The 26,444-nt window shown below is 44.3% G+C and overlaps 2 protein-coding genes across 2 annotated transcripts in view; both read right to left on the bottom strand.

Annotated features, from left to right (window-relative positions):
• Nucleotides 1–2,813: 2,813 nt before the first annotated feature.
• fbxl22 (F-box and leucine-rich repeat protein 22) lies at nt 2,814–12,839 on the bottom strand. Its single transcript, XM_048257390.1, has 2 exons — nt 11,937–12,839; nt 2,814–3,548 (listed from the first exon to the last, which is right to left on the bottom strand). Exons 1-2 carry the CDS (start codon nt 12,269–12,271, stop codon nt 3,200–3,202), a joined length of 684 nt encoding a protein of 227 aa, XP_048113347.1. The 5' UTR covers nt 12,272–12,839; the 3' UTR covers nt 2,814–3,199.
• A 3,991-nt stretch (nt 12,840–16,830) lies between these two features.
• usp3 (ubiquitin specific peptidase 3) overlaps nt 16,831–26,444 on the bottom strand; it is a 23,190-nt gene continuing 13,576 nt past the window's right edge. Inside the window, exons 9-15 of the mRNA XM_048256517.1 lie at nt 22,546–22,686; nt 20,477–20,583; nt 19,851–19,931; nt 19,434–19,552; nt 18,868–18,981; nt 18,680–18,747; nt 16,831–17,899 (exon numbers count right to left, since the gene is read on the bottom strand). Of these exons, the coding sequence (XP_048112474.1) occupies nt 17,566–17,899; nt 18,680–18,747; nt 18,868–18,981; nt 19,434–19,552; nt 19,851–19,931; nt 20,477–20,583; nt 22,546–22,686 (964 nt within the window). The 3' untranslated portion in view covers nt 16,831–17,565. The remainder of the gene's footprint in view (nt 17,900–18,679; nt 18,748–18,867; nt 18,982–19,433; nt 19,553–19,850; nt 19,932–20,476; nt 20,584–22,545; nt 22,687–26,444) is intronic.

Raw genomic sequence — 26,444 nt, 5'->3', positions numbered from 1 at the left:
ACATACAGTATGTAATTGTCTAATTTCTCAGAAAGAAAGGCCTTTTGTTTCTTAAGCATGTCCACTCCTCTTTCTCTCTCTCTATCTCGCTCATTGCACCAGGCTGACCGTATCAAGTTAGCTGGCAGCCTGAAAGGTTTAGCTTGATTGCATAACTGCAGGGAGTGTATTGGCACCCAGAACAAAAGAAATACCTGACTGCAGATTCAGGCAAGCACCACACATTAAAGGGTCTGGTTTAGGTATCACGGCCACTGGATCGGACACGCTGCGATGTGGCCGTCCTGTAAACAATGTACCCAAACAAGAACGGGGCGTCCTAGGGCAGTATGCACAGAATGCACAGAATCACAGGCTCAGTCCCTGCCTCAGTCATGGCAAGCGCCTCTTGATTGATTAATCACCCACTATGTGGATACTGTTTTTAGAATTGATTTAGATTAAGTGTTATTTAGTATAATTTGTATTTTAGTATATTTAGTATATTCTTTATCTTCTACTGCCCTTATTGCTTAGTTGTGTTTTTTATATTATATACTTTTAATTACTTTTTTCTGCTGTTAGTGAATGTGTGTGTGTTGTCTGTATGCTATTGAGACCTTGAATTTCCCTGGGGATCAATAAAGCATCTATCTATCTATCTATCTATCTATGTATCTATCTATCTATGCTGCTGTGTAAAGGACCAAAGTGTCAAAACACCTTTTTTGTATTTACAATTCATTCATGAAATGGGAATTACATAACCAGAGCTGGATGTCCTTTAACTCTAAAGAGAACAATATTTATCTTTCTTTGAACATTTTCATTGAACAACGAAAAGCGTGCAACACATAAAATATGCTGCTGCCTTATACTGTTAGGTGGTCTTTTGTTTTCAAGAACACTCCAGCAACTCCAAGTACCAGAAAAATTCTCATTGCTATTTAGTCTTTAACAATCAGTGGAATGTCTTTTCTTATTTCTTGAGGCTACTCATCTGTGTTCCAAGACACACAGTTCAAAACAATGTCTGTCTTCTGAGCCACACAGTGATAACAAGTGAGGAAACAGTAAGGAAAGGGCAGCTTGCTATACTGAATACTGATGCAGGGCTACCACTCACTGATCACGTTGAGAGACTAGAAAAAAGACCATCCTCAACAACCTTACGTAATTCTGTAGCGTAACAGCCACCCCGGAACAGTTATTTCTGAAGAGTGCATATTAATTATAAGCACAGGTTGTAAATTACCCTTGCATCAGCGGCCACTTGTGGTATGGCAAGGGTGTTATGTCTGCTAACGTGTGAACCCGCAGGAGTAGGCTACCCGGCCCGCAGTGGCTAGCGCCACCGCTTGCACGAGAAGGCTCATGTACTATAACAAATATAGCATGGTCACGTGGAGCGCACAGACTCTGCTCAACCTACTTCCATACGCCTCACACACTTACATAATCTGTTTCTAATCACAACTCTGGCAAGCGTCCATCGTGCCCTTAGAGAACCCCAGCTCGCGACGCTGCCATTAGGTCATCGCTTATGGTAAAACTGGCGAAAGCGCAACAGAGTCTCTGGACTTCCCTCTTTTACGACTGCACAGTTTCCTGTTTAGATAGTTGGGGGTGCTAGTGCTTAACAAACAAAAAAACGAATGGAAACGAAGACAACCGCGAGTGTCAACTACATTGAGCGAGACAACTATGAACGTTAGGTCATTTACTTGCGTTACTTACGTAACAGCGAATCCGTCCAATGTCTACAATGAGACGGTCCAAATCAACCAAGTTACAGGACAGGAGTCTGAACATATTCCAGCCTTATGCAATCAAAAACGTTGACTGAAATAAATACTTCATATGCCCGCCACATGTTCAAGTAATATTTAATTAATCCGCACTGGGACCGCGTGTTAAGTGGAACTTTACTGTAAGACAGCAAGCAGATGTACATGTGAGGGAAATTAAGCATGTTTCTCTGAAATCAGAGAGGAGGTAGGGTACTCACGTATTTTCAACCTTACTTAATTTGAGGAGTACTGAAGATTGCACTAGTCAACAAGTAGGCATTTCAACAGTGTGCACTCAGTGCTCTGCTGAAAAATAAAAATGTTGCAGAATAGTATTTCGGAGCCCAGGAGGTGTCATTGCAAGATATCTTTTGGTATATATCCAGAAAACGGCGCTCATTTCACTAAATTGTGTGCACATTTTACTAAATTGTGCTCTCAATTTAGTATATCGCGGTTCAACCGATTTAGTAATTAGGTGTATCGTTTTTACTAAATAGTAGCATCATTTGACTAAATTGTGCTCTCATTTTAATTGTTGTAAATTGAGAGCACAATTTAGTAAAATGAGTGCACTATTTAGTAAAACATGCGCACAATTTACTAAATCGTGTGCATGTTTTACTAAAATCGCTGACAATTTACTAAATTGCAGCACAATTTTAATGAGTGCACAATTTAAGCAAAACGCGGTGCACGATTTAGTAAAATGAGCGCACATTCTCTCGATACACAAAAATATCTTGCAATGACACCTCCTGGGCTCCGTACAAAAGTTTTTTTGCTGACAGCCCAAATTTGATAGGAGCGTGGGCCAACGTTGGGGCCAGATTGGTTTCCAAGGCCACACACTGTCCAAGCACAGTTGCTTCTCTTGGAACATCCACACTTAAAAAAAAATGTTCCTCACTCAAGACTTACATAATCTTTTCAGCAAAAGTGAAAGGAGGAAAACATTGACTGTGTGACTGTTCCTCAAACTTAACTTAGAACATGAAAGATAAGCAACTTAACTTGACTGATGTGAGAGGAATAGTGGGGGGAATGAGTTATTCAACAGATTTTTTTATGTTAGAAAACCACAAACATGAATAGACTTTCAAATTCAGCACTTTGTCAAACAAACAATGATACATAATACAATACAAAATCAAAACAGTACAATGCAAAAGTATAAACATGATACAAAGGTTATCTGTAGAAAAAAGAAGACTCACTCACTCAAACAAGCACACATCTAGGCTACAAGTACAACTTGTCTCCCATGGCGTCCCACAGAAAATGGTCAAAAAAAATGTAAAAAACAATCCTCTCTATTGATAGAACAAATAGTTTGTTCCCAAAACAGTCCTTGGTGTAGCCTCCTCTCTCTCCTCTGGTCCCAGCTTGGTTCCTGGCCTTGGTTGTTTGGACACTCCTGCTTCAGGGTCTCAGACGAACAACAAGACATTCTGCAGCGCTTTGCGGACATGCGGCCGCTCCTCAGGCCTGGTGTCTGGGATCATCCCAGCGCTCCGCTCAGCGCCGAGGACCAGCTCTGGTCGGCTCTCCCGCAGCGCCTGCAGCCCGCCGCGGCTCACGTTGCGGCAGAAGTCCACGCGTACCTCCTCCAGGCTCGTCCCGTGGAGGGCTGCGGCCCGCAGGGTAGCATCCGTCACCCGCGAGCAGTTCTCCAGGCACAGCCTGCGCAGGCGACTGCAGCTGCGCAGCACGATTGTGATGTCAGAGTCGGTGATGTGGCCACAGCCAGACAGGGTCAAGGATACGAGGTTTGGACAACTGGAGAGACAGACAGAGAAAGAGAGAGAGAAAAAGAAGAGAGAAAGACAGAGAGAAAAGAAGAGAGAGAGGCAATTTAGTATACACTTTACTGCAATATGGTTTCAAAAACACCAGAAAACCTCATTTCAACAACCATGAAACACAGAATCAAGATAAAAATGTAAAAAGCTAAAACTAAAATACAAAAAGGCTAGGGCCAGTAACCAAATAAGAATGAAAGGGTGCGGTGTGCCATGTACTCCTAGACTTTACCCATTTCTCATATTTGTACCTATTTTTGTGTGTTTGTTTATTTCTATTTATTTCTATGTGTTCATTCTGGGATACACCAAAGACAAATTTAAACTCTTGTATACAGTGAAGTTGATAAACAGTATGTGACTACATGATTAAACAGATGTGGTGGTTTGTATTGTTGTCCAAACTGTTGCGGTGGTGACTGGAATCTGGATGGATAAATGGTGTTCGGAACGAATCACTTTGTGACAGTCACAGCAATGGCACTCCCATCTAAAACCAACACCACCATCACATCCAGCACACGGCTGTTTATTTAACCAGCCCAAGAGATAGGCATTTAAGAGATTAGTTTGTTTGGGTCCAGGCCTCTGTGGTGATAACACCCCTGTAAGAGTGTGTGTGTGTGTATGTGTATGTGTGGATGATAAATATCCTGACTCTTAAGGGTTTGGGAGTCAGATGGCAGGCCTTGTCTGTTCAGCCATATCCATGCCTGATGTCATCAATAGACGCTGTCACCCGATCCACCAGACAATGTCCACCATTTAGACAGTAATATGAACTCAACCTAAACGCATGGATGTCCCTCAGGGGCTGTGCCTGAAAAGGTATCCTCCATGCACACACGCACGCACAGGCACAGACACACACACACACACACACACACACAGACACACACAGACACGCACGCATGCACGCACACACACACACACAAAAATACACACACATACACACACACACACGCATGCACACACAAACAAACAAAAAAAAAACACACACACACACACACACACACACACACACACACACAAAACACACACACACACACAGATAAAAGGATTTGTCATTTGCCAGTAAATCACCCTGTCATTAGAATGGTTAGATGAAGAAAGAACAGAGGAAGAGAGGAGAACAGAGAGGAGTGGAGAGGAGGAGAGAAAAGAAGAGAGTAGAGGATTACGCCAGAGAGCCCGGTGTGGTAACTGCTGTGGGGCCGTGTGGAGATGTGCACTGCCTCGCCGGCGCCTCGTGCCTGTTTCCAGTAAAAATCTTCATGGGTTTGGCATCGGCCACACTGATGTTTATGGCCAGCAGGAAGAGTCTTGTTTGGCCAGTTGTCTGCAGTCCATGTTGGGACTGGCCCTGTCCTGTGCTCTCACGATATATATCTCTTTCTGTGTGTGTGTGTGTGTGTTTTGTGTGTGTGTGTGACAGTCTGTGCTCCTTCCCTCCCTACCTCTCTCTCTCTTTCTGTGTGTGTTTGTTTGTGCTATCTTTATCTCTCTCACAGTGTGTGCATATTTTTTTTCACTGCTCATACCCATACGGACAATACCTTTCTCTCTTTCACACATTCTTTCTATCTCTCTCTCCCCTTCTCTCATACTGTCTCTCCCACCATCTCTCTCTCTCTCTCTATCCTTTTTCTCTCTCTCTGTTTCAGGGGAATGCTGCAGCCTACTGGTGGAGCAGCACAGGGTCGGCAGTGTAGCCAACAGCCTCTCACACGGCACAGCTGACGGCAGTGGCTCTTCTCTCTCTCTCTCTCTCTCTCCCTCTCCCCCTCCCCTCTCTCTCTCTCTCCCTCTCTCTCGCTCACTCGCTCAAAGCACCGCGCACGGCTCTCCACTCCGCTCGGGGCTGTCATTCACGTTTGCCTGATGCGGCTTATATAAAGACCTTACATAATCTTACCACTAAACTCCATGTGAGGCCGGCCCTACGCTGCGCAACACAGCCCAGCACAGCGCAGCGCAGACAGAAACGAAGTGGAGCAGCACAGTCCAGCCGCCACGCAGAGCGCTGGAGAATGTCCCAATAACCCTTGGACACTAGTGGAGGCACAGGCGATACACGTGCTCCCACCCCCACCACCACCACGCCTTGATGTCATCAGGGGAGGGGTCATGGGGAGAGTGCATAGTGAATGACGGAAAGGCTGTGTGAGCGAGTGGGTGGGGGAGTTCCAAGGGGGTGTCACAGGATGAGAACTGATATGACGGAGAGCTGTTTGTCTGGCTGATTTCCCTGTTTGTGTCATGCAGCACTTCGGTATTTTCTCTCTCTCTCTCTGTGTATGTGTGTGTGTGTGTGTGCGTGTATAAATGTTTTTGTTTTTTGTATTTTTCCCTCTTCATGCTGATGGATGTCAGAATGTAAGTAAACAGGCCTCGTCATCCCTGGGTTGCATAATCATGGCCGGGCGCTCTCTCCCTCTCCTCTGTAGAACCTCCCTCTCTTTGTGCAGATGTTTTTTTTTCTGCTGAAGACACAGGCATTTATACCGACAAAACAGCTAGTCTGCCAGAATCTCTCTCTCTCTCCCTCTCTCTCTTTCTCACACACTCTCAGTCACACACTCACTTTTGGTGAAATTGGGAGACATCCAGACAAACAAATGAAGGGAAAGAGGGAGAGAGACGAATACTTTCCACGACATATAAATCATTTTGTTTTCCATGTCTTTGTTAAGCCTTCCTGCATGCCATAATTTTCATGGGAATACACTGGATAAATGCATAGCCGACTGCCATCTTAGCCCAGTGAAGACCTCTCAAGAGCCAAGCACCAAAACACTCCAAAAATAAATTAAGATTATGTATCTTTTTTATTTGTCTGTTTTTCCCTTTTTTCATTTTTCTTTGTTTCATTCTTCCTTTCTTTCTTTCTTTCTTTCTTTCTTTCTTTTGTCCTCCCTTTCTTTCCCTCTCTCTGTTTTCTCCCACAGCAGTTACATGTTTATAGCTAGCTGTAAATGGAGACATAATGGCAACACAGCAAGTAGTCAATCCAAATGGTTTTGTTCAGCAGTTAAATCCCAGGTGTTACTGCTGTGGGGCCAACATGCCTCAAGTGAATGTATCTCAGGCATGCAGCTCACACTCATTAGACTGTATATACCTCAGTTCATTTATACTCTGAGAGAGATCTACTTATCTGCTTAGTATGTATTTCACAGATTTTTTCCTCCATGTTTGACCCCTTTAGTCATGTTTTTACACTTAGAAAATGTTTGTGTATTTTTGTCTATTCTTAATAATCCAAAGGCAAAATGGAGAGAGAAAGAGAGAGAGAGAACAATATTCTATTATGACCATCATTCTAAAAAGTCATGCAAAAAAATGTAAGATTTCTTTAAAATGTCCACGTTTCATATTCATCCTAATCAAATTGTGTATAATGTAATCTAATGAATAATGTATAATGCTGTCTAATTATGGCGTGTTTAATCACATCTAATTTAGTCATGTGTAATGTAATTATGTTGCGTCTAAGTCCCATAGAAGAAGGGGAGGAGGGGGATGATGAAGACTAGGAGGAGGAGAAGAAAGATGAGATGGAGGAGGAGGAAGATGAAGAAGATGAGATGGAGGAGGAGGAAGATGAAGAAGATGAGAAGGAGGAGGAGGGGGATGATGAAGACTAGGAGGAGGAGAAGAAAGATGAGATGGAGGAGGAGGAAGATGAAGAAGATGAGAAGGAGGAGGAGGAAGAAGAGAAGGAGGAGGAGAAAGATGAGAATGAAGAGGAGAAGAAAGAGGAGGCACTGTTGGACACATGAGGACCCTGTTGACTCAGTTGCACTGTCAACTCCCGGCCAAGGCCATCATTAAAGGCCAGCCCTGCCCAGCTCGGCACACAGCAAGGACCTGTGGCTGGATACAGTTACCCACCTTATTTTCCTTCTGAAACAGTCTGTTTGAAAGACTGTCGGGACTTATTACGTGCAGAGCCACTCTCTGCAGTAAGGTACAGCCTGTATCCAGCGAGGACTACCATCAGCACACCTTGGATCTAGTTGTAGATCTAGATGCCTATATACACCTGGCAGAGTGCCGTGGCCTAACACCATTCACTATCATGTTACTAAATGGAATGGTTGGACCAGTCTCATAATTTTAATACACACCTCCTCCCACTATCATCACTATTATCATCATCATCATCATCATCATCATCATCCTCATCATTCAATATTTATGCTCACGTAAGGCCACGTAGCAACATGAATGTGTAATATATGACATACTGTACATAAAAGTACAGTCATCCAAACACACACACAAGGTTTTTTATGGCTGTACCCTTTCAAGATGTGTGAGATTAGAGGATGCAGTCAGCGTGTGTGTGTGTGTGTGTGTGTGTGTGTGTAGAGGAGGACTGCAGCAGACAGACTGCAGCAGACAGACTGCAGCAGACAGACGCACATGTTCATTCCTCCCACAGCAACAAAGAGGTGATTGTAGGCCCCACCTGCCCGTGTAAATCTTCTGGACCCAACAGCTGAGGGAGGGAGACCCCCCCCCCCCCCCCACACACACACACACACTGAGACTCTCTGTCTGTATCTACCACTCTCTACCTCTCTCCCCCTGCTCCAGCGTTGACTCCTGCTCCAGACTTGTGTAACTGGAGTTAAATGAATAACTGTGTTCTCCTCCTCCACCACCTCTCTTTTGAAAGGAACATGAGAAATAAGGCGAGACAAAAAATGAAAGGGAGCGAGCCCACATTTGTGTGTCATTGTGTGGGGGGCCGACGACATATTTCCTGGTTGCTCGTTGAGGTCACACTGGTGTTGAAGCAGCAGCCAGCTCATTCTTCCTCCCCATGTCTCTCTCTCTCTACGTTGCTCTCTTATTCCCATCTCACACATGCACAAGCACACACACACACACACACACACACACACACACGCACGCACGCATGCACGCACGCACGCACACATACACACACACACACACACACAGACACACCACACCACACTCCTTTCAAATTGCACAAACTGTCACGAAAGCCCTGATTAACGTCAACCCTGGTTAACGGCAATTAAATCCCATAGGAGATATACAGCTGGAGAAAACAATCATCAAACAATCAGACATGTATGCACCACATGCTCTTTCCCAATTTCCCTGAATTCTTTCTCTCTTTCTCTTGCCTTCTGTCTCTGTTCTTCTCCTCTCTTTCTCTATCTAGCTCTCCCCTTTTACCCTTTCTTTTACCCTTTCTTTTGCAGTTTTTCTAGCCTCTCCCCTTCCACCTCCTTTCTCTCTCTCTCTTTCTTTGGCTATCTCCATTTTTCTCTCCCCCCTTCCTCCCACTCTGGCCCATTCGTCCTGTAGTGGTGTGTGGTTTGCTGCCGAGTGTCTGTCATGTCTGTGGTCATTATCGTACGGCCAGCTGAGCTTTCGCAGGAGGCTCATTACGTCTGCAGGGGGAAATTCATCCCTATGGTAACACCACTCATCAGAGGCCGAATCCGCCAAGCCCTTTACAGGACACACGCCCGATCAATAAGTGCTGTTAAGAGCCCAGGAATATGTCACCTGCCATGGAGAGGAGTGGGATGAGGGGGGTGGGGTGGGACAGGGTCTTATTTTCAAATATGGATTTTTTTTTTGTCCTCGTTTTGAAAATAATAGGATGATAATGTGTTGTCTGAGTTTAAAAACATTAAATAGATTGTTTCAAATAGGCGGAGAAAGCGCAGGGCACATAATCCATAAGTGGGCTCTTGGCACAGTTTTGTCGTAAATTGCCCACATGTGTGGTCTTATTTTTGAGAGTTTTATTTTCACAAACCTTGCCGTCACACTGATGCCAGCTCAACAACAGGAGCAAAAAGGGAAAGGCATGGGATGGGAGATAAGCCCTATTTTTATCACCTGCTTTTGTCTCTGAGTGCCACAGCTGCAGCCTGGACGTCCATTTAACAACAAGGAGTCACTTGAGTGGCAGGCAAAGCAGAGCCACCCCTCTTACACTCACGTCTCAGGGGACAGAACTGAGTTCCTGAGGCTAGGTAATATTGCACCTTTGTTGCTGTGCTGATGGAGGCTGTGGCTGTGGTATGTGTGTGTGTGTGTGTGTGTGTGTGTGTGTGTGTGTGTGTGTGTTCAGAGGGATTGAGTGTTTGTGTCCTGTAGTTTGAGTGACAGTCCCTCTGTTCTGGATTTCAACAGCAGGAGGCAATGGGTTTGTGCGTCGTGTGTGTGGTGTGTGTGTGTGTGTGTGTGTGTGTGTGTGTGTGTGTATACGCTTATGTGTGTGCACGAGTGTGTGTGTGTGTAGTGGGGTCTGTTTTTGCTGTAGGCTAGCCAGTAGCCATGGGCTAACTCACATTTCTAAGCCTGTCTCCTTCTGTTCTACGCCATTCGTGACGCGACGTGACGTGACGGGTCTCTGCCTTCCTCCCTGTCTCCGCTGTCTTCAGTCCTGGATATCAGCCACTGATCGTTCACTAAACTACTAATGCTAAACGACTTTTAAAGCCTCCCTGACTATATTTCACCACATTTACGAGAGAACTTGGATTAATACTTGCGTCTGGCCAGAAAGGCTGCTTAAAGACAGGGCAGCAAATGTTCTCTCTCTCTCTCCCTCTCTCAATTCAATTCAATTCAATTCAATTCAATTCAAAGCTTTATTGGCATGAACGTTGCATGAACATTATTGCCAAATCTCAATTACATGTACACAGAAGAGGTAAAGAGGAAAAAAATAGAAAATAAATACATACTTAACAGAATTGTGGAATTCATAAGAGGACATAAAAGTAGACATAGAAGACATAAAAGTAAGACAACAATTCTAATAATAAGAACAAATATACAACATTGTTGGTGGTTGTGGCCTCACTGGCTGTCCCTCAGGTTGTGGCAGGCTGCTACAAATTTTGCAGCCAGAATGACATCCTCATTCTTTCCGAGGATGTAAGGCAATTTAGCCTCATTTGTCCAGGTTTGGAATTCAGGGAGGGTTGAATTTAATTTATTGAATAATAATGTCCGTATTTCCTCATATTTTGGGCATTCTGTTAAGAAGTGGAGCTCTGTCTCCACAGCCCCTAAGCTGCAGTGTGAGCATAGCCTCTCCTCTCTGGGCAGCCAGGTCTGCCTGTGTCTGCCTTTTTCAATGGAGAGACTGTGCTCACTGAGTCTGTACATAGTCATGGTTTTCCTGAGTTTTGGGTCTTTCAGTGTACTCAGGTAAGTAGCTATTGTGTATTCACGTTTTAGGGCCAAATAACATTGTAATTTAGATTGTGTTTGGGTTACTTCTTTCCAATAGGTGATGTAATTTTCCTTTTCATTGTTTGTAATTTGGTTGGGTCTAATTGTTCTTGCTACTGTAACATTGTCCCGGGCCTCAGTGATGTGGGATGGTGTGAGGTCCATGAGTCTCAGGACAAGTTGGCTAAGTGGGCTCCTTCCTGTGTTTTGCTCTTGGCTTTGAAGTGCTAGATGGTGGAGTGAGTCGGGGTTGCTCATTTTAATGTGTTGCCAGGATTTGAGGGCTCTTTTTTGAATATTGATGATAAGGGGGTATTGGCCTAATTCTGCCCTGCATGCATTGTTCGGCGTCTTCCTCTGTACCCGGAGGATACTTTTGCAGAACTCTGCATGCAGGGCTTCGATTGGGTGTTTATCCCAGGTTGAGAATTCATGTCCCAAACCCCATACCTCAGAGCCATATAGTGCAATTGGTTCGATCACAGTTTTAAAAAGTTTAATCCAAATTCTAATTGGTAGCTCCAATCCAATCCAAATTCTAATTGGTAGCTCTCTCTCTCTTTCTCTCTCTCTCTCTCTGCATGTCCTTTTCTGCTGTTTAAATACAAGTTAGCCCAGCAGCCAAAACCTCTCCATTGAAGTTAATATTTACTTCTTGAGAAGTGGACACAATGTAATCTGATCTGGGTAGCGTCCGTTGGCTAGACACACTTCATGTAACCATCAGGTTTCACAGCCCTCCAGCCTCACAGCAGCTGCTGTGCAGTGACAGGCCGTGACGAAACCCATTGGGCTGGATCTCAAACACACACACACACACACACACACACACACACACACACAGAAAAACACACACACACACACACACACACACACACACACACACACACACACACACACACACACACACACACACACAGAAAACACACACACACACACACACATACAGAAAACACACACACATTCACACAGAAAACACACACGCACACACTGTCCCTCCATATCTCTCTTTCTCTCTATAACACACACAATTACACTTATTATGTCTGTCTCACTTGCTACCACATACATATACACACACATACATACACACACACACTAATAATCAGTAACAACTTTCATGACTTACATGTGGCAGACACGCTCCAGGAAGCTGCTGACCAGTCCCTCGTGCTCCCTGCAAAGATCCTTCTGGAAGCTGCTCTTCATCCACTCCTCCACGTTACACACCTTGACACGGCTGGAGTGCCAGCACACGGCCAGGTGGCGCAGCGCGGCGCCCAGCACGAAGTTGTCCCGGCGCAGCTCTGCCGGTGAGCCGAAGCGCAGCAGTGTCCAGAGGCCCGGCTCCAGGAAGACCTCGTGCAGACGCCGGCAGCTCAGAGACAGGCTCCGCCGGCTCTCCTTGTCCAGGAAGGAGAAGAGGTGCAGCAGGCACTCGGTGTTCAGCTCCGCCAGGTGCATGGTTCTGGGGTCAGGCTGTGGCCACTGGCAGAAGTAGCCGCAGGCAGGCAAGCCCTGTGCAGTCTGGCGGTCAGGGTGGGAAGGCTTCCAGGCAGGCTACCAGCCAGAGGGGTGGAGAGGACTATTCCAACAGCAGCAGCACAGGCCCTGAGCAGTCAGGCTGGGATGGCTTCAAGGCTACGGAGGCTATTTGGCAGGAGGTAGGAGGTGAAGAGGACTTCTCCAACAGCAGCAGGGGCAGGGGCAGCTAGGAGCCAGTGGGTCAAGGCTGGTAGGTGGAGGAGAGTTCTCCGGGGACACGAGCAGAGAGATCAGCAGCAGGAGCCACAGGAATGAGGGCCTGGAGCAGTCAGGCTGGGAGGGTCTGTCTGGAGGGTCCTGAGGATCCGCTGCACCAGTCCTGGGCCTCTGTTAGTCCTGATCGGATGACTCACCACAACAACAGTGTGGTGTGAGCTGCCGTGTGTGTGCTGTGTGGCCCTGGGTTCACATACACACACACACACACACACACACACACACACACACACACACACACACACACACACACACACACACACACACACACACACACACACACACACACCCCTCCTCTGCCCTGACCGGCTAGCAGCACAGCAGCACCCCCCTGCACATATAAGGCCGTGTGGAATGGAGGTTATTTTGGGAAGACAACTGCAGGCGCAGACAAAAATGGAAATTTGTGTGAGCCAGGCATGCATGCATACACACACAAGCATACACACACAGACACACACACACTTGTGCTCCTAGCCCATCTGTCTCTCTGCTCCCATAGAACAGGATCCAGACAGATGTTATAGCCTGTGTGCCCTCTATCATCACAGGGGATACACACTGAAATAGCCTTACTACTCAGCACATGAGTGTGTGTTTATAAACATACCATGACATTTATATTATGTGTGAATAACACTATCATTATCTTACACACACACACACACACATGTGTGTGTGTGTGTGTAGAGCCTGTGAGTGTGTACAGCCTTATCAGCTTACTATAGAAAGGCAAGGTTAAAGTAAATGTAAAGCTCTTTCCCTTTGTGTCCCTGAGTAGTCGTAAGGCATAGCAAATTCCATTTGCTGCACAAGTCAGCTCGGAAATCGATAAAAGGAAAAGAAATAAGAATGCTCTTTCAGTGGCTGGCTGACTCATACCACAAAGAAAGGAACACAAGCGAGAAGGTTTGAACAAAATAAAACAATAGACACGTTCTACTTTCTCAAGTCTGTTACACAACTCCTTCCGTAACCCATCCCCATTTAAAAAGAACACCGTGACCCACGACTCACTGTGTTCATTTGCTCATGTACAGGACATCAGCACAGGAAGTTGTGACAGTGAGTACTGAGGAAACACACACACACACAGACACACACAAATACACTCACACACAGAAATGTGTATGTAGAGTATAGTGTTCTGGTGTATGTGTACTTTCTCTCTCTTTTCTCTCTCACACACACACACACAGGAAAGTGTTTCCCTGGGGGAGGCGTGGCTGCTGCTCCTACTGAGTGAGTCATCACGAGCTTGAATCATGACGCCATGAGGCAGGGCAGCGATATTCACTGACACAGGCCAACGTGAGCTTATCAGCAGCTGTGTCCTGACCTCAGGCACGGGGTGTGTGTGTGTGTGTGTGTGTGTGTGACTTATTTTGGTGAGATACAGTGAGCGAGGCAGAGGAGTGAAAGATTTGGAAAGAGGTTGGGAAGAGAGGAATCCTCTGGGTGAAAGCAGAGAGAGAGAGAGAGAGAGAGAGAGAGAGAGAGAGAGAGAGAGAGAGAGAGAGAGAGAGAGAGCAGGAGAGGTGGGAGGGAATGCAGGAGAGCGAGAGAGAAGGAGCGTGACAGGGAGAGAGAAAGAGAGGGCATGAGAGAGTGTGTGTGAGAGAGGGAGAGAGAAAGAGAGGGCATGAGAGAGTGTGTGTGAGAGAGGGAGAGAGAAAGAGAGGGCATGAGAGAGTGTGAGAGAGAGGGAGAGAGAAAGAGAGGGCATGAGAGTGTGTGAGAGAGAGAGAGAGAAAGACTGCATGTGTCTTAATGAGGACAGCCCCTGTGCCTGTCTTAGAGACACCTGTGAGAGCCAAGGCTGAGAGCGCAGCTGCTCCGACCCCCACACACACACACACACACTCTCTCTCTCTCCCCTCACACACTGGAGTGTCTGTTCCCCACCCGTCACAGAGGCTGTCTCTGTGGCACGTGTCACCAGACCAGCTCCTGTGTTTGCTCTGCCCCCGAGAGGTTGACTGTGTGTGTGTGTGTGTGGGCGGAGGCTTTGATAGCAGGAGGGAGCAGAGAGAAAGACAGAGCAAGTGTTGAGTGTATACATGCATGCGTGTGTGCGTGTGTGTGTGCATGTGTGTCTGTAGGGGAGGAGGTTACAGGGGGCTGGCGTAAACAAAACAAAAGCCCACTGAAAGGTTTTGAAGTACTCCACACTGAGCTCTAAGAGTGGCTTACATCATCAAAGCCGCACGTTCTGGTTTCTCTCGTCATGAGTAGCATGGAAAATTATAGGAAGCAAAAAAACAGAACCTGCTAAGACACTTGTTCCTTCGGCTTGAAAAGAAAGCGCTCCACGTGAGCATTCAACATGGGTTGGACAGAGGACACATACACACACACAAATTCTCAGAAGCAATTTAGACTCATTCAAAGGCTTTACCTGACATGCGTGTTTAGGGCTATTTATCTTGGCAGTACATCTTGGCAGTACTTAGAAACCATTATTCTCGGTACGTGTCAAACTATGACATAGGGTTTGGAAACTTCCAACGCACATTTGCTGATGACAAAATATATTGGGACTTGGGTCGTGCTGCTCAGTCTCAGGGATCCAGCCATTTTACAGGAACCGGATCTGCCCTAAGTAAACAATTCCTCTCATTTTTATGAGTCCCTCAAGAAAACAAAAGCACATGAGAAAGAGCACGGGCCTTTGTAGCAGTAGACCATACCTGTGCGCTCCCCTGGTCAGTCTCGGTCAGTGTAAGTGTCCCAGTTCTGTGAACACATTGAGGAAGGGAACATTCCTCTGTGGACGCAGGTGTCAACAGGGTGTCTATCTGTCCTCTCTCTGCACACGTGCACCATCTAGTTTTAGACTTAGCCGAGAAATAGAAAAGCCACATTGAATTCGACACACAAGTTTGCAGCAGCAGTAACCTCAGCTGAAAGATAGCTCTGTGAGTGAGTGTTAACAGATAGTTAAGCACATGTTTTGTCAGTTCACGGACAGATTTTTTAAAGCATTAAGGCATTCATTCTATGTATCAGGCTACACTGCCCTTCTTGGGAATGTATTCATTTCATCAATTACAGTACCGTAGGCTACATAGTAGCTTAGGGGTAGGCCTACATGAGAGCAAAGTATCAAAGTAATTACACATTGCTTAATTGTGTATCATAAAGTTATATTACTGTCCTTTTGTATAGTATTGCCAAAAATCCCAGCAGGCTTCTAATTGTTCTAATTATTATATTCCTATACAACATTGCAATCAATGACAAAATCTGGCCAGATCTTCATGTACATGGCATTCTGTTTCCAATGAGCTAGACCTAGATTTATTGTTGCCCTTTTTTTAAAATTATTACTCAAATGCTAACTCTTATCAGAATATAGATGTGTCAATTAATGTAATACTTGATAGCTAATCGATTCAGTTGTTGCACCTTATTTAGAAGGCATACCATCATACTGGCACCAGTGTAGTCCTTCACTGTAGAGAGTAAACAGAGCTACAAAGTGACTTAATCTCCATCATGAATTAGTGAGGCCCTCCAACGTCTGTTTCTTGGCTTAATAATGTACGGCTGAGTCGGCTACAGTTTCCTTGTTCACAAACTGGACGACAGATGACTAAAATGGCTACGCTTGGTTTCTATGCATCAAGAGGCAAAATATTTCAGTTATTTTTTTACACTGCGATAAACAATAATTTTTTTTAGATAGTCTCCAAACACCAATCAAGCGTTTCCCTCATAAAAAAAATGAATTAGTCAGCCAACTACTTCTAAACTGTAATTATGGAAAGACCACAAATTCAAAGAAGTGACTACACCACGTTGTAAAATCCCCAATTACCACTGTGACCAAAGAGAGGTTGTTAGATACTGCTGGAGGCCTCTGAAAAAGATACACACACCTCACTGACATTTCAACAGATATTTTTAAAAGCATCTTTGATTAAAGTGTGACGTTTGTGTTGAAACCAAAATGAGATCCAGCTCTAATCGCTCCATCAAACTGGATGGCAAACTGGCCCAGTCCCCTCTCTGTGGGAGTCCACTGAGCAGGCACTGCGAAGGGAACATTTTTGAACAGAAAGCCAAATATTTCCCAAGTAGACTGCAGAGCTGAAAATGCGTGCGTGTTTGCAGTTGTGGGATTCTGATCAAAGATTCACAGATGGTGGTGCCCCTCTTTTGGGATACAACACCCACCCACCCAAGCACGCACACACACACACACACACACACACACACACACACACACACACACACACACACACACACACACACAAATCTGTCTTCATCTCTTTAATTCACCAGTAAGTGCAGGGACGAGCAGATAAGACTCCTGGTGGTTGGATGATCACATCTACCCAGCCGTGCTGGAAAGGCTGAGGTTATCATATAAAAACAACAACAAATCAACAGTAAGCAATTCAAGATCTACAAAAAAGAAGAAAGAAATCTCTTAACTAGCTAAATATGACAACTTCTGCTGACAAAAACAGCAGCAGGTGCCCTAGCAAATTTATTTCAGATTTTTTTTTTTATTGGTCTGCCTGTTTACACATCTAACATCTGAGGACACAGACTTCATCTACCTGTTGTGGTGCTTGAAGGTCTTTTAAAATAAAACGAACAAACTGTCAGAACGGGCTAAAACACTTCATGACACACAATCGGAATCTGGAATCTGAATGCCTTTGGAATTTTGAAAACGAAACTCGAGCCTCGCGGTGGAGGTTTGCAACACCAGGAAGCACAAGAGGCATAAAACAGGCTGTTTCTCCTCTGATTCTTTTCCTTGTCAAGGACAAAAAAAGAGTACTTTTAAAAGCAGCAATGTGGAGGTTAAGACAAAAACAAAACAAAAACAAAATAAAAAAAAACATAACAGAGTTTTTCTTTCACATGATTAGGAGGTCTTGAACAAAAGTTGTGTGTGTGAATGAGAGTGATGCCTACAACAGAAAGGTGTGTCTGTGAGTATGTGAGGTGATACAGGGGTGGCAGCTGAAGGTCGTCCGAGGTCAATCGGAAGGACGCCCAACAGAAACCTGAAGTGTGGGGTCACTCCCTGAACTCTCCTCTGGTCCACTACTTCCCCCAAGGCCTGAGTCAGAGCCTGTGTCCACTGCAGCCTCTAACCCTATGCCCGTTTCTGACCCCGTGCCAGTCTGTCCAGTGGCCTGGGCAGCGCCCATTTCAGTGCCCGTGCCCATCTCAGTCTGTGCCACGTAGAACAGGATGTAGGCTTTGGCCTTCCGCACGGCAGCCTCGTCCGTCAGAGTGACCGTGCTGTCGTTGAAGTGGTACCAGCGGCCCTCGTGACTGCCATAGGCTGTGTAGTGGCCTGAGCCAACCCTACAGCACACACAAACCACACCCCACACACACACACACACAGACAGACAAAGGCAGAAGAGAGAACTGCTCAACACCAGCTAGTATTTCCCCAGAGTGGATGAGACTCACTGGACAACATCTCCCCCTACTGGACAATCTGAGTATGTCACTCAGTTCTCTCAATTCTCACTCTTCATTTAGGTTTCCACGATTAACACATTTAACTTCAGCCCAGCCCAGATGTTTGGAAAACACTAAGTATAGTGTATAGTGCATATATATACACATATCTTGAATTTCCCCTTGGGGAACAATAATGTATCTATCTATCTATCTATCTATCTATCTATCTGTATAAGTATAGTGCATATACTGCTCAAAAAAATTAAAAACTCTGACACTTTTTGGCTCTGAGCACAAGTAAAACTTTTGAGGCGAGTGTTTTATTTTGCAAGAACTGTCAGACATTCTGTGAAAGTAGTGAGAAGTAGTGAGAATGGAGAAAAGGGTGGAAGGTTTCAAAAAATGTGTTAACAATTGTGGAAAACTGTAAGTGTTCCCTTATTTTTTTTTACCAGTATATATACACACTATATATATACCATTTTTATATATATATATACACACACACATAATAACTGACAACTGATTATGTACTTAACCTTTGTTATGTAAACCATCTTTAAAATGTAAATTGTTAAACATTTTCACTTGAGTGAAGCTCTACAGCTCATTAGTTGTAATAAATCACAGTGAATGACTCTGAAAACAGTTTTTGTGAGGGTGAGAGGCACTTACCCAGAACCATGATGCACCACAACAGCGGCCAAGTCATATAGGCAGTTCTGTCGCAATGCACTGTCCGGCTGTCAAACACACACACACCTATTTTTTTAACTGGTCGTAATTTTTAAGCATAATTTTTATTGATGATGACGGCAATATTATTATAATATTTATTTGCTTGGTTGCTTAAATATTTTTACATCTAGCAGATAGCCCCTCATGTCCAGGCCTCGCATGGGAAACTCCACGTAGGTGTCAACTTTATTCCTGAGGTAGGCCGTCCAGTGGAACCGCTTCAGGTGCAAACACAGCACCTAATGAAAGAAACAAGCATGCTGCATTTTAATCAAACATCTATATGAGTGTGTGTGTGGTTTTCACAACACACACTTAAACACCAAAACACACAAAGATGTCTAGTTACTTCAAAATGGGATTATTTAGGAAAAATAAACATTTCTTCTGAATTTCTGCATGTTTCAAAAGGTCCCACTGATCTGAATCAACACTGGACTGAAATTGTTGTTTAGGATCACTCAAGTGCTCCCATATTTCAGAATGTACTTCATGTTCTCATGTTCTGTTCCATTAAAAGGATTTGGTGCGACAATAAATGGTTGCTATGCAACACAAGATGCTACTCAGTAGCTAGGAAACAGGGGTCTAGTTTCCTGTTTTCTTTTCACTCTTTTGAAGACGTCCACAAGAAAATGAGACTACATAATACTAGCACAGCATAAAACAATACAAGGCTGAGGAGATTTACCTTAGGCAGCTTCTGGACCCAGAATTTCTTGGTGGATTTCTGCCTCTTTTTACATTTATGACACATGTACAGCTCTGTCTCATCCAACTCCTCCAGCTCTGTAAAACTACGCAGGCAGTCTGCCGACACACACACACACACACACACACAATGCATAACATATAAGATGGGGAAAAAAAACACTCAGCCAAAACTAGTTTCTCTGTACAGTGGTCTGGCCACAGTTTCTGGTACATTTTAATGACGGTTCAGTGCAAATCCACAAGGCCCAGGAGCCCAAACACAGCCTCACTTTGGACACCACCTTGGTACACCACTACACTTGCAACAATTGGTTTCTATAGGCATCCGTCCCTTCAGTGTCTCAGCAGAAAGCCTAGTGATTAATGGCTATATTATGGGTCAGTGAGCACTCACCTCGTAGCGTGCAAGTAGGCCCAGGTTCCTGGTCTTTGGACCTCTTAATGCGGAATTGTCTTGGAATGTCCAAGGACATGTCTGAGGAGGCCAAACGGAGGTCAGAGGTCAAACAGCCATTCACAAAATCAGATTCACTGCAAGAGGCACATTTGGAGAAGACTGACTAAAAAAAATCATGCAGAGGTCACACTGGAATGGAGGAGCAATAGTTTGGCAAAACATACCGTAAGGGTCACACAGGCTTTAAGATATTCAACAAAAGCACCAATTTCAAAAATCTAAAAATTAACAGCAGATTCAGAATATATAATAAGACAACAAAAGTTCAGTTTTGACCAACTGGACTGACTGTCATGGCATACCCCATCCATCATTCTCAAGACCATGCACATATTTACAGCAGCCAAAAGGCCATAGAGAATGTATAAAAACTGATGCGAGAAAACAGCAGAGAGCAACAAAACAAAACAGCACTGTTACAAAAACACTGTTATCTCTGCTTCCGATCACGCACACAGAAATGAAGATAGACATATTTCTGATGAGAACCGGCTCTCAGAAGCCCAGCCCTGCTTTGGGATGTCATAGGGAACAATCTGCCCAGACGTTCTGTGTGTTCTAACCTAGGAACGGGTCAAGCTTCCGGGACTCGGTCCCACAGATCAGGCAGTTGACTTCACTCTGCAGTATGCCACCAAATATGGAGGTGACCACTGTGGAGGTCCCATTTCTGAGGAAGAAAGAGAGAGAGAGAGAGAAATATCAGCAACACTCATCAGAAATCATACACATAAAGTTCAACAGAGGAAACGACAGATTAAGCTCACACACACATTCACATACACAAACACACACCACAGTAATGTATATGAGTGCGCCACAATAATAAGCAGCATATCACCTTATTTGAAGCAGTGTGTCTGTATGTGTATATTGTATGTGTATATATGTGTGTGTGTGTGTGTGTGTGTGTGTGTTTGTTTGTATGCTGGTCTGACAGGATTGTGTTTTGAAGTATCAACTGCCATCTGTGGTCATCTGTGAGCTGAACAAACTGGCGTCATATGCACAGGAGGACCCACACATCTTGTTATGGTGTGTGTTGTGCATGCAGCCAGATCCATCCTATCTGTCCATCTTAAACACACACACACACACACACACACACACACACACACACCCTCATTCAGAGAGGCTTAGCCTGCCTTATCGGTCATCACGACCTACTGAGCACGACTCAACAGGGAGACGCCTTTTCAATAGCACCCGCCAAACAGACTTAGGGGACACTGGATAGCAGTGTCGCGACTGGGGAGGTCAAAATGGGGCTATCGTTATCACAACAGGATGGACGTCGCCATCAGCATCTGAGGCAGCAGTGTATGTGTTTGTGGCTGTGATGTGTGGGTTACACATTCAGACTTTTGAGAGCCACAGGCACAAACACACATGCTTTCACAGTCTACTACTCTGGCACAGTCACTTATATACAGACACACTCACACCAAGCCCAGATAGACAAATTATAGCACTCATAATGCACACACGGGCACACATGGACAGATGCACGCACACGCATGCACGCACACACTGACTTGAGGGAATGTGAGGGGTGGGTGTGAGGGGTATATATATATATATATATATATATATATATATATATATATATATATATATATATATATATATATATATAAATAAATAAATAAATAACACACTCTCTCTTAACACACACACACACATACATTTCCTCCATATACTTTGAACTGTGTGTGTGTACAACCATAACCGTAACTTTTGACTGTATGTCCACAAAGGCACAGTGTCTTGTACAGTACATGGTGTCCATGTCAAAAACAAATAGAACAGAAAATATTGCCAATGTAGCACTCACATCAGTCATCTATGGGCAGGTCAGAGCGTGCGTGACTAGGCCCAGCACAGTTTTCATGAATACCTGAGAGACAGTGAGTGTGTGCGCCCATGACTAAGTGTGTGTACATAAGCTTGTTCTTTTGACCCCTGAAGCCGGTCTCAGCTAGTCAGTGTCAGCTGCGTGATTTGCTGTGTGTGTGTGTGTGTGTGTGTGTGTGTGTGTGTGTGTGTACTGGGCCAACCTGGAGTGTGAGAGCAGGTAGGTGAGAATGTATGTGTGCGCGCGAGGTGGGCCAATGCGTATAAGCATTTCTGCGTGGGTGTGTGAAAATCAGTGAATGCCGTGTGTCTGTGGGAGTTGGTAACTTGCACAATTTCCCGTCAAAGTTTGTTCTGATGTGGCCTGTCTGCTCTCTGTGTGTGTGTGTGTGTGTGTGTGTGTGTGTGTGTGTGTGTGTGTTCTCTTACAAGCAGTACTTCACAAACAAGTTAACTCCACTACAGTCTGTGGGTGTGTGCCCCTGCTCTAATGTAATGCCTACAGTAGGCAATTGGATATTTCCAACTTGAAATGAGTGTACCCTGAATTTACAAGTAGGAATTCTGACTTGTACCTGCCCTTGCTTATTCTCTACTCAATGTTGGTACCACGTGTGTGTGTGTGTGTGTGTGTGTGTGTGTCCTGCACTTGTCCTCTGCCTGTTGATGCCATCTGCAGACACGGGGAGCAACACTTGTGTGTGTGTGTGTGTGTGTGTATAAAGATGAGTGTGTGTGTGTGTGTGTGTATGTGCGTGCGTGTGTGCATGTATCTTACACCCAGCACTTGTCCTCTGCCTTGATAGTGTCTGCAGACACAGGTGAGCGGTGAGCCCCATTGCGGCTGCCCTGAAGCTCTCTGTGAAGGTGATCCAGCAGGTACCGCATGAACTCATGAGCATCCTGCTGCTGGTAGCCCCTACACACACACACACACACAGAGAGAGAGAGAGAGAGAGAGAAGAGAAGAGAAGAGAAGAGAAGAGAAGAGAAGAGAAGAGAAGAGAAGAGAAGAGAAGAGAAGAGAAGAGAAGAGAAGAAGAGAAGAGAAGAGAAGAGAAGAGAAGAGAAAAGAAAAGAAAAGAAAAGAAAAGAGAGAGAGAGAGAGAGAGAGAGAGAGAGAGAGAGAGAGAAAACCAAACACACACAGGGTCAGACACACACAGGGAACACCATTGGTACAAATAATTTCCATGGTCACAACTAATGCGTACAACTTATTACATTTTTAGTTGCACTTGCAGTTGGTTACTATGATGGCAATAAGCATGTGGGTCATTCTGTGTCAAATCAGACAAATTCCAGGAAAATGGTTCCTGCACCGTCTCAGATTTTGCTCAAAGTTTGTCTACTTAATATTTAGGTCCCAAAATTAATACCTGTAAAATATTTTTGTTAAATTCCAACGTTTTCATACATTTCTTCACCCTTGATTTTATATGAGTTTTACACTATCAGAAATGTCTCATATTGGAGGCCATGTTTGGGCATTAATATCTTGAAAAGTATTATTCCTTGCCTGCCCATACTTTGCAGGGTGGAAGACCGACATGTTCTCGGTATGATTGGACTGTTAAAAGTTTGTACTGCATGCCCATTAGTTTTACATAAGGACCTAGATATGGAAAAAATGCAAAACTGTTGATGTTGAGGGTCTTATAAACTATTTTTTTGTATCCACATGGCACTAATCATTATTTTGTCTGCAAATACTGTCTGCAAATGTATTAATGTTGAGCCAATATTTGAGGTCTCTGCAACAAATGCACATGAACATATTAAGGATGAAACATAGTGTGATTGCATTTTTTGGTAATGTTCATAGGACTAAAATGGGATGTGGCGTAGCAACTAGGAATAGGGATGTCCCGATCCAGCTTTTTGCACTTCCGATCCGATACCGATATTGTAGCTTTTAGCATCGGCCGATACCGATACCGGCCGATCCAAGCATGTATTAAAGACTAAAGATATTTACTTATTTTGTTGTTATACTCATGTTGAAAAGGTTTTTACTCTTAAGAATAACTAGCTGTTATTCAGTCAATTAACCACATAAACTGAATTGGCATCAGTGCTCTGCTCAAGAGTGTAAACCAAGGCTTAAAAAAGCCATCAGTGTAAACAATATAGTAAACAATATAAAATTATATATAAAAGTAACACACACAAAACCTGAGTAAAAAATAGTCAAATTACCACACACACACTGAATTGGCTATAACAACCCAAATAACTGTCACGCCCTTCTACAGTATTGCTATCTCCTCCACACTTTACTGCTCCATCTCATACTCTCTTCAATTTCTACTGTTTGCCCTGGCTGCAGTCTGAGCATGATGGGGAGATTCTTCTTCACAAAGGTGATCATTTCAACATGCTCAGGTGTCAGCCTGCTCCTGTGCTCATCAATGACAAGTGAGTCTGCGCTAAAAAGCCTCTCACTGTTCCGTTTTAAAAGCGAAACTGATGCCACAACTGGTCTGGGTTTGCTGAAGTAACCTAGGCTACAGGCTGCATTTATTACAGAAAATCAAGCAACATAGCAAGTAGGCCTATCTACACTATTTAAAGACAGGAGCTTAAGTTTACCACGACAACAGCGGTCACTAATTATAACCGCCGAATATTTTTTTTCTTTTTCGCATGTCCAAATTTCCGTCAAGGATTCCCGGGACACTGTAAGACCGGGGTACACAAAACTTGGTAGGCATGTAACCCCACATGGATAGCATGGAACCTCCTGTTTTCGTTTTGATCTGTGGCCCCCCCGCTGGTCTGGACCCCCCGAAAGGAGGGTAGGGCAGACACAGTTTTCTGTGAATATCTCGAGAACCGTAGGGTTTAGGAGGACCTTTTTTTTTTTTGTATGTTGATTTCAAAGGGCCATGTCAACCCATTCCATAACCACTCATTTCATGTATAGCACCACCTAGTTAAACACAAAAAAGTAAAAATGAGGTGTTGTAATCGCAGGTATTTGTGACCTAACATAGTCAAAACTGCACGAAATTGGAAGTGTAGGATCATTATGACCCCCTCTGAATGCACGCCAAGTTTCGTGGAATTCCGTTCATGGGGGCCACACAATAAATTAATTTATGTTACCATACACCAACTGGCCTGTAGGTGGCCGGAGACAGTTTTCTGTGAATATCTCGAGAACCGTAGGGCCTAGGAGGTCCACCTTTTTTTTGTATGTTGGTCTTAAGGGGGCATGTCAACCCATCCTATTACCACTTATTTCATGTATAGCGCCACCTAGTTAAAAATTAAAAAGCAAAACATTAGGTGTTTTCATCACAATATCTCTGGCTGACATGGTCAAAACTGAACGAAATTGAAAGTGTAGGATCATTATGACACCCTCCGAATGCATGCCTTACAATAAAATAATTTATGTGTACATTTAGTGACCGTACACCAACAAGGATTCCCGGACACTGAAAGACCAGGGTACACGAAACTTGGTGGGCATGTAACCCCACATGGATAGCATGGAACCATCGCTTTTCGTTTTGATCTGTAGCCCCCCCGCTGGACTGGACCCCCCGAAAGGAGGGTAGGGCAGACACAGTTTTCTGTGAATATCTTGAGAACCGTAGGGCCTAGGATGACCAATTTTTTGCATATGTTTGCCTCCAGGGGTCATGTAAACCCATTCCATATGCACACATGTGCATAAACAGATACACACGCACACACATACATTCACAGTAATCCTATGTATGACACATACTCACACAGTAGATATACATACAGATGCATGCACATGCACACACACAGGCACATAAACAGGCAAACACACACATGCACGCACACACACCCACCCACACACACATAAACATAAACATGTACACGCACACATGCACACAATTCAAGAATTTCTCAGAATTATGAACAGGCAAGATGGGGGTGAGGTTGTATAAAATGTATATTACATGTGAAATCTATGAACTAATCATGTTTTGGTACTTGTTGTCTAGCAGATACCAGTGAGAATTGAGTGTGCATAATGCAATTCAGTGAGACAGTTAGAATCATCTATGCCTTTCAGCGTGACTTATTTTTGTGGAAAACATGTGCTGGACTGGGCGGCGGTCATATTTTGTTTCTAGTTCACATCGTCGTAGGCTGAGCCGATGCACAGACTAAACGTAAAAAAGTTATGATAGCCTACTGGAGGCGTGAAGTTGTAGGCCTAGGTGCACTTAGTTGTTAGCGATTGACCAGGTTGCTTTTTGAAATGAAATGCTAGCCGATTGTAAAAATAGGGAAAATTAAAGTGCGTGCTGTGCCTATACATTACACAAACAATCTTAAATCGCGGAGATAACATTCGTTAGACAGGCAAAGCTGTCAGCAGCAACATGCATAAGAGCCTTAATAATGTAAGAGGGTCTCACGGACACTCGCGGTTAACATTAGGCTATATTAATTCAACTGTGACATGAAATGTTTGTTGAAAAGTGGGATGCTGGACAGGTCGCTAGGTATGCTGAAAAACGCGGACCAAATTTGTGCTGAAAAAAACTGGAATGGATTACCTACATCGGTGCGCTGGAAAACACGGACCGAGTTTTGAAAACAAACTGGATCGGGAGTCTGGATCGGGATTTTCCCGTGCAGGCCGATCCCATATTGATATGCATTTTTTGCTAATATCGGCGGCCGATC

This window comes from Alosa alosa, chromosome 11, assembly GCF_017589495.1.
Source record: "Alosa alosa isolate M-15738 ecotype Scorff River chromosome 11, AALO_Geno_1.1, whole genome shotgun sequence".
Taxonomy (NCBI): domain Eukaryota; kingdom Metazoa; phylum Chordata; class Actinopteri; order Clupeiformes; family Clupeidae; genus Alosa; species Alosa alosa.
This window is presented reverse-complemented; position numbering and strand designations above follow the sequence as displayed.